Source organism: Porites lutea, chromosome 8, assembly GCF_958299795.1.
Source record: "Porites lutea chromosome 8, jaPorLute2.1, whole genome shotgun sequence".
Classification (NCBI taxonomy): domain Eukaryota; kingdom Metazoa; phylum Cnidaria; class Anthozoa; order Scleractinia; family Poritidae; genus Porites; species Porites lutea.
In genome coordinates this window covers 18,913,884-18,923,354 of record NC_133208.1, presented here as the reverse complement: position 1 = coordinate 18,923,354, position 9,471 = coordinate 18,913,884, and the positions used below count along the sequence as shown (strand labels likewise).

The window sequence follows — 9,471 nt, the reverse complement described above, 5'->3', positions numbered from 1 at the left end:
TTTACGTCAGCAACTGCGTGGAGCGCATTTGTAGGTCGTCAGCTCCACACCAATGGAAGTACGTCGCTACCAATCTGAACCCTGCAGATCTAGCTACAAAATCAATCGAAGCAAGTAAATTAAAAGAGAGCATGTGGCATAGGGGTCCAAAGTTTCTGTACAACAGCCTTACAACAGTCACTGACGATGGGGGACACGGACGCAGAAATCTTTCCCGACGATCCAGAGGTGCACAAAGATTCGAATGTCTTGGCTACTCACGTAGAAGTCTACTCGACCATTGGCTCAGAGCGCTTCAGCAGGTTTTCAGAATGGTCAAAGATTCAAGGTGCAATCGCAAAGCTGATCATTGTTGTACGATCAAAGAGTGAAACACTCTCACAGGACAATGTCACCGCCACCCACTCTCATCATAAAGCAAAGATTGTTATCATCAAAAGTGTCCAACGGCAAGCCTTTGGCGAAGACATTGAACACATCAAACGCTCAGGAAAGGTTTCGAGACTGAGCGTTCTAGAGAAGTTGAGCGCCATAATAGACAGAGAAGGAATTCTTCGAGTAGGCAGAAGACTTAACCAAGCAGACCTAGCCAACTAGGAGCGGCACCCCATTATCCTGCCCAAGTTGAGTCACGTCTCATCTTTTCTGATTAGACATTACCATGAAAGAGTACAGCACCGGGGAAGAGTTCTAAGGCACGGTGCACTTTGCAGAAGTGGGTACTGGATCTTGGGAGGAAAGAGATTGATTAACAGCATCATTGAGAAGTGCGTGAAATGTAAGAAATTGAGAGGTCAATGCCAGATCCAGAAAATGGCCAACCTACCCGTGGACCGAATTAGTCCCGCGCCCCCATTCAGCTATGTTGGGCACGATGTATTTGGCCCCTGGCAGATTTGCGCCCAGAGGACCAGAGGGGGCCTTGCTCACAGCAAACACTGGGCCGTACTATTTGCCTGTATGTCAACCCGTGCAGTACACACTGAAGTCATTGAGTCTATGGATACTTCGAGCTTTATTAATGCACTCCGCAGATTTCTAGCTATAAGGGGACCGGTCATCCAGCTTGGCTCTGACGGCGGCACCAACTTCGTAGGTGTAGGAGCATGTAACGAACTTCAAGCAGTGCTAAAACCTTCTGACGCTAGCCCTGTTAAAAGATATCTGCCGAAGGAAGGTTGCGAGTGGCTAATCCACCTCATGCTTCCCACACAGGTGGAGCATGGGAAAGAATGATAGGCGTGGCGAGGTGAGTATTGGAAGCCATGTTAGCGGATCTCTCCCCGAAACACCTCACACACGAAGTCTTAACAACCCTGATGGCTGAGGTATCGGCTATCGTCAATGCTAGGCCGCTTGTTCCAGTCTCCAATGATCCAGACACACCTGAAGTTTTGACCCCAGTGACATTGCTGACTCATAAGCCGCAACACCTCAAACCGCCAGCTGGGGAATTCAGTGCTGCAAACCTGTCGCACAAACAATGGAAACGCCATAGTAGAATCACTTGATCATCTGTTACCTGTTATTACTAAGATGGTAATTCATCGCTACTTGGGGGACACTTTCCGAAGGTATGGAAGGAAGCCCTTATTGATCCTCGCTACAAAAAAGCTGGAATTAATGACTTCACTAATCTTCGTCCAGTTAGTAACCTGCAGTATGTGTCGAAATTGGTAGAGCGTGCAGTATTTGATCAGGTACATGCACACCTTTCTGAACATGACCTCTACCCCGTGTTGCAATTTGCGTATAGACACGGTCACAGCACAGAAACAGCCTTACTCAAGATATATAATGATATATTAATGGCAATGAATCGTTAGGAAGTTGTTCTGCTTGTGTTGTTGGATCTGAGTGCTGCCTTCGATACAGTGGAACATTCTGTGTTGCAATCTCGTCTGAGCACAAGTTTTGGGATCCGAGGTACAGCACTGGAGTGGTTTGTGTCATACCTATCAGGACGTTCTCAAGTGGCAAGTGTTCGGAATCTCTCTCAAGGAGTTCCTCAAGGGTCATGTTTAAGGCCGTTACTGTTTACTCTGTATGCCAGTAAACTGTTTGAAGTTGTCAAGAGATACCTGCCTAGCGTTAATGCTTAAGCAGACGATACGCAGTTATATTTAGCATTTAAACCAGGCTGTGCCTCACGTACCGATGATGTCATTGCTGCTATGGAACGGTGTGTAAATGAGATAAGAGCCTGGATGCTGTGTGACAAACTGAAGATCAATGATGGCAAAACAGAGTTTGTAATAATAGGCACCCGTCAGCAACTATCCAAGGTTCATGTTGACTCGCTTGCAGTAGGGGATGCTCAAGTGTCGCCTGTTCAGTCGGTCAAGAACTTAGGGACATGGATAGATTGTAACACGAGTCTTCAAGTTAATATCAATAACACGTGTAAAGCAGCCTATTACTACATTACAAATGTAAGACGAATAAGAAAGTATTTAAGTAACCAAGCAACCCAGGCACTTGTTCATGCCCTAATAATTGGGCGCATTGACTATTGTAATAGTATTCTGTATGGATTACCAGCTAAGCAAATAGCAATGTTACAACAGCTCCAAAATTCCGCAGCAAGACTTATTTTTAAGATTCCAAGGTTTTATCACATCTCACCGATTCTGTGTACGCTTCATTGGCTTCCAGTAGAATTTAGGATTCATTATAAGATTATTATAATTACTTTTAAAGCGATCCATGGACAAGCTTCGGTATATCTACAAGAACTCATTAGCAAAAGGGAGGAAAAGAGATACAATTGAAGATCGTGTGCAAAGGGAATCATGCTTCAAACGCCAAGAACTTTAACTAAAAAGACATTGGGAGACCGTGCTTTTTTAGCTGCGGCACCTAAACTGTGGAATGGGTTACCATCACAAATACGAAATGAGCCCAATTTTCATAGGTATAAAGGTTTACTTAAGACCCATTTTTTTAGATTAGCTTTTTATTAAGATTTTTTAGGATTATGTATATATTATATTTTTATAGATCCATTGTTTTCTTTAATAAAATATTTCTCGTTATTTTGGATAACTTATTAATGTCGATAATTTACTTTCATGTAATGCGCATGTATTTTGCGCAATATAAATATTAAATTATTATTATTATTAGCGGAGCTCCACGCGCGCGCGCAGCCCCATAGCTAAGTAAACCTACCCATCCCAGAAAATTTGGTTATCACGTGACCGTACACCGAACGAACGTACGTTGCCGTCCGCACCACAGACATAGCAATGTTTACTCTCGCACTTTCTAGCTAGTTTGGGAGCCCAGGAGAAAGCTGATTGCACATCAATGTTGTGATCAATTGACAGTTTTCACAACGGTAGGTACTTTAAGTAGGGTTATTAAAGTGTATCAAGAAATGTATAAAAATAGCAATGTAAACCCATGTAGAACCATGTAATGCCATGTATAGCTATGTATTGCCATGTATAGCCATATATTGCCATGTATACCCATGTAATGATATGTATAGCCATGTAGAACCATGTATACCCATGTATACCCATGTATAGCCATGTATTACAATGTATTACCATGTATTGCCGTGTATTGCCATGTATAGCCATGTAATGCCATGTATACCCATGTATAGCCATGTATTACCATGTATAGCCATGTATAGCAATGTATACCCATGTATAGCCATATATTACCATGTATACCCATGTATTGCCATGTATAGCCATGTATTGCCATGTATTACCATGTATAGCCATGTATTACCATATATACCCATGTATAGCCATGTATACCCATGCATAGCCATGTATTACCATGTATAGCCATGTATAGCCATGTAATGCCATGTATACCCATGTACTGCCATGTATAGCCATCTATAGCCATGTATAGCCATGTATAGCCATGTATAGCCATGTATTACCATGTATAGCCATGTATAGCCATGTATAGCCATGTAATGCCATGTATAGCCATGTATTACCGTGGATAGCCATGTATAGCCATGTATTGCCATGTATTACCATGTATTACCATGTAATGCCATGTATAGCCATGTATTACCATGTATTGCCATGTATAGCCATGTATTACCATGTATACCCATGTAGAGCCATGTATTGCCATGTATTACCATATATTGCCATGTTTTGCCATGTATAGCCATGTAATGCAATGCATAGCCATGTATAGCCATGTATTACCATGGATAGCCATGTATAGCCATGTATTGCCATGTATTACAATGTAATGCCATGTATAGCCATGTATACCCATGTATAGCCATGTATTACCATGTATACCCATGTAGAGCCATGTATAGCCATGTATTGCCATATATTACCATATATTGCCATGTATTGCCATGTATAGCCATGTAATGCCATGTATACCCATGTATAGCCATGTATTACCATATATTGCCATGTATAAACATGTAATGCCATGTATACCCATGTATAGCCATGTATAGCCATGTATAGCCATCTATTGTTATGTATAGCCATGTGTTACCATGTACTCCCATGTATAGCCATGTATTACCATGTAATACTATGTATTACCATGTATTGCCATGTATTACCATGTATAGCCATGTATTACCATGTATTGCTATGTATAGCCATGTATTACCATGTACTGCCATGTATACCCATATATTACCATGTGATACTATGTATTTCCATGTATTTTTATGTATTACCATGTATTCCGATGTAAAGCTTTGTATAGCTATGTTTTGCCATGTATTGCGATGTATTACCATGTACAGGCGTGTATTGCCATGTACTACTATGTACAGGCGTGTATTGCAATGTATTGCCATGTATTGTCATGTATTACTTTGTATTACCACGTATTGCCATATATAGCCATGTATTACCATGTGTTACCGTGTATTGCCATGTATAGCCATGTATTACTATGTATTAGCATGTATTGCCATGTGTTGCCATGTATAGCCATGTAATGCCATGTAAAGCCATGTATTGCCATGTATTACCATGTATTGCTATGTATATCCATGTATTACCATGTACTGCCATGTATAGCCATGTATACCATGTACTGCTATGTATTACCATGTATTACTATGTTTTGCTATGTATAGCCATGTATTGCCATGCACTGCCATGTATAGCCGTGTCCTGTCATGTACAGCCATGTACTCCCATGTATTACATGTATTGACACGTACTGCGTTTATAGCCATGTATTGCTATGTATTGCTATTTATTACCCTGTATTGCTATGTATTGCCATTTGTAGCCATGTGTTGACCATGTATGTCCTAACTTGGAGTAAAGTCAGTGAATGGAAAGTCTTTTTTTTGTCTCTTACATAGTTTAGACAAGACCTAGTGTATTGCGAACTTCCATTAAAATAGATTTTGTAAGGTTTATTTGAAAGAGAATGAAATCTCACTCTTCAGGCAATTGAGCCGTCTTTCATAACTTTTTAGAATAGCCTTTTAATATTAAGGATAGATAGTTATACAATCAATGATGTGAATGCTACGCGCGCTGTGATTGGTCGTTGCCCATGATCTATTAGAGTACAGATACATGGATGACGTCAAGGGAAACTTGTTTTCTTTGTTTTGTTCAAAATGGCCCGCGGTTTTGAAAATGTTTGTGAGATTATTTCGGGTTGAGGCAAGTGAAAGCTTCGGGAAAAGTTTAGCTATTTACAAAGAAGAAAAATGGAGAAACAGAGACCAAAAAAGCTATTGACTACTTGAGAATGCCTAAACTACAAGAAATCTTCACAACAGTTGCCATCGTGTGTCTTCGCTACAAGAGACTCGCTGTTTTGCAAAATGTTTTCGCTATTCTTCTTCTTTGAGCAAGAAAAGACGGTGAAAAACTTTTCGAAGAAACTGTACACAAGTAAGATAAAGAAGAAGCTAAGATGAAAAGTTGGGTTTGGGACTTAAAAAATGCCTAAACTAGCACAAATCCTCAAAAGGTCAAGCGGTTCGAGGCAGGTATGTGTATCGGTCTTTTTCTTTTCTGATCATTGTATAAAACAAATAGATTCCATGTTGCCGTGGGTCTGTTCAGTAATAGATCACAGAGGACGTCAAAATGTAGTAAAAACAACAGTGACACACTCGCCTGCGGCCCGTGTGCCACTTCTTTGTTTTTACGACATTTTGACGTCATCTGTGATCTATTACTGAACAGACGCACAGCAACATGGAATCTATTTGTTAAATAGATAGTGTCTCAGTTGATAAAACATAACAGCTAGAACTCGGGGGTACGTTTGATTTCAAACGAAAATGAAGGCTTAATATCTGAAAAAAGCATGGTTTTAAAATGTAAGAATGATAATAGTCCTACATTGTAGGACTATTTAAAGCATTGTCGTATTGTACGGAGTCCCGTAAGGGTTATGCAAATTTACAGTCTCGTTTTCTGGTCTCGCGACTTTTTTTATTCGCGACATTCTATTTTTTTGCGAGTTTTTTTTCGTGGCATTTTACTTGTCGTGTCTTTCTTTCGCGACTTTTGTTTCGACTGTTTTCATCGCTGCCAGCTCAGAGACGTAGTCAATTGCAGAAAATAGTAGCGACATTGTTGTAACTGGTTTATTGCCCCTAAATAAAGCAGTTCTACCAAGGTATTTAATGTAGGATAATCGTATCGATGGATGCTTTCATTTAAGACTTTAACATCGAGAAGTCTTAGCCTTTAGCCTTTGTTTGGCTCTCATATGGAATTGCTTCAAGTTTGCGTTAACTTAAGAGTATTTAGGCTCGCAGATAACTACCGCTCACTATGAAGGTCGAAGAAAAAAATTGCTGAAAGTAAGGTCTCGAAACCAGAAAATGAGAGAGCAAATTTACGTGGCCCTTACCGGATTCGGTAGTATTGACATTAAAATGAATAAAGCTATACGAGAACGGGTAGGGGGAGATGAAAGCGAGCTTACCCAGCCCTTAAATTGATCTCGCACTTGTTTTTAGAAGAGACTAAGCTAGTTGTACAGCTTGTGTGAAGGATTACACAGAATGGAATATAAAAGGTTGTCACTTAAGAACTAGCGGCATTCTTGTAACGCGACTAGCTGAGTCATGAAGAGCTCTCTCTACATCAACCAAAGGTGTTGCGGGAGGCTATAACGACAAACAGAGGATGCGTGTTCAGTAACAGGCAATAATAGCAAGGTTAAAGTTTTAACATGTGTGCGCTAACAGTTTTTTCGGGGACCAAGGGACTTGCGTTGTTAAAATCCTTGAATTTCAATTACGGAATCTAAAAAAATATAACACTTGAGAAAACGCGAAAATTAAACTTTAAAAACAACGAACCTCCATTGAAACACAGAAACACACCAAACGGATCGAAATCCACCAATTTAAAAACCATGAACCATGACCTTTTGAATCCCTTGAAGTAAACTTCTGTTGTCCATGAGATCAGATGCAGAAAGGGCAGAGACTTCAGATTTTTATTGGTAATGAGAAAAAAGCGGATATTTTAAAATAATTTTCTAATATTTGAAATTATGTAATAATGAAATAATCAGCATGTCACTAGCGTGGAACAAAGAAAAAATCTGAGTGTTCAACAAGATGCGTACATATGACATCCATACACAAGGCGGGCGCTCTCTATCCATTTTGAACTACTGAGAACTCATGAAGAGCGAGGCCATATACTATACATATATATATCTTTTTTTTTTGCCGATGTTGGCGTTTCGAAGACATCAATTTTTCCGCACGTTGCAGAACTATCAATTCCTGTAGTGACTGGAAGTGACTCGCTGAAAACATAAATAAATGGGTGGAGAGGATGGCTGTGAGGGGAGGGTTAAGTCCACCACAAGGACCAACGTCACAGTCTGGACATTTCAAACATACCTCCCTAGATTCTATTAATAAATTGATTATTCAGTTGAAAAATGAGTCCCTTAGTCGTTCCCTCTAATAGTGTTAAATTCAAATCGGCATTCCTACATGCGTAAAGAACAGTGAATATTTCAAGAAAACATCAGAACCTCTTTATTTGAACAGATTTATAACAATTTTAACGGCATATAATTTGTTTATAAATTCAGGACAACTAGGCCGGCAAAAATTTCACCACTGACTCCCGCGTAAATTCACAGTATTGCAGAAATCAATCTAAAATCTGAAAAGAGGATTTTCTATGGTCTCAAGTTAGCACAATACCGTAACATTCAGAAAAGAAGCCCCTCAATTTATAAACCCATCCGATTTTTCATGGCAATACATGGTAACGTATGGGTATACATGGCAATACATGGCTATACATGGCAGTACATGGTAATACATGGCAATACATGGCAATACATGGCTATACATGACAGTACGTGGGCATACATGGCAATACATGGTAATACATGGCTATATACATGGCAGTACATGGTAATACATGGTTATACATGGCAATACGTGGCAATACATGGCTATAAATGATAATACATGGCGATACATAGTAATACATAGTAATACATGGCAAAACATGGCAATACATGGTAATACATGGCAATACATGGCATTACACGGCTATAAATGGTAATACATGGCTATACATGGCTATACATAGCTATACATGGGTATCCATGGTAATACATGGGTATACATGGTAATACATGGCAATACATGGCTATACATGGTAATACATGGCTATACATGGGTATACACGGCAATACATGGCTATACATGGCATTACATTGCTATACATTGTAATACATGGCTATTCATGGGTATACATGGGTATACATGGGTATTCATGGTAATACACGGCTCTACATGCGTATACATGGGTATACATGGCTATACATGGATATACATGGCTATACATGGCTATACCTGGGTATACATGGTAATACATGGGTATACATGGTAATACATGGCAATACATGGTAATACATGGCAATACATGGCATTACACGGCTATAAATGGCAATACATGGCTATACATGGCTATACATAGCTATACATGGGTATCCATGGTAATACATGGGTATACATGGTAATACATGGCAATACATGGTAATACATGGCAATACATGGCTATACATGGGTATACACGGCAATACATGGCTATACATGGCATTACATTGCTATACATTGTAATACATGGCTATTCATGGGTATACATGGGTATTCATGGTAATACACGGCTCTACATGCGTATACATGGGTATACATGGCTATACATGGATATACATGGCTATACATGGCTATACCTGGGTATACATGGTAATACATGGGTACACATGGTAATACATGGCAATACATGGTAATACATGGCAATACATGGCTATACATGGCATTACATGGCTATACATGGTAATACATGGCAATACATGGCTATACATGGCATTACATATTAATACATGGTAATACATGGCAATACATGGCTATACATGGACTTACATATTAATACATGGTAATACATGACTATACATGGGTATACATGGGTATACATGGATATACATGGCTATACATGG

The 9,471-nt window shown here is 39.6% G+C and overlaps 1 protein-coding gene across 1 annotated transcript; it reads left to right on the top strand.

The window, feature by feature from the left end:
• The first annotated feature begins 2,174 nt into the window (after window positions 1–2,174).
• On the top strand, window positions 2,175–2,771 carry LOC140945291 (uncharacterized). Its single transcript, XM_073394335.1, has one exon. It carries the CDS (start codon window positions 2,175–2,177, stop codon window positions 2,769–2,771), a length of 597 nt encoding a protein of 198 aa, XP_073250436.1.
• Window positions 2,772–9,471: the final 6,700 nt, after the last annotated feature.

Coding starts and splice junctions, on each gene's coding strand:
- LOC140945291 (XM_073394335.1), top strand. CDS start 2,175: ATGGAACGGTGTGTAAATGAGATAAGAGCCTGGATGCTGTGTGACAAA.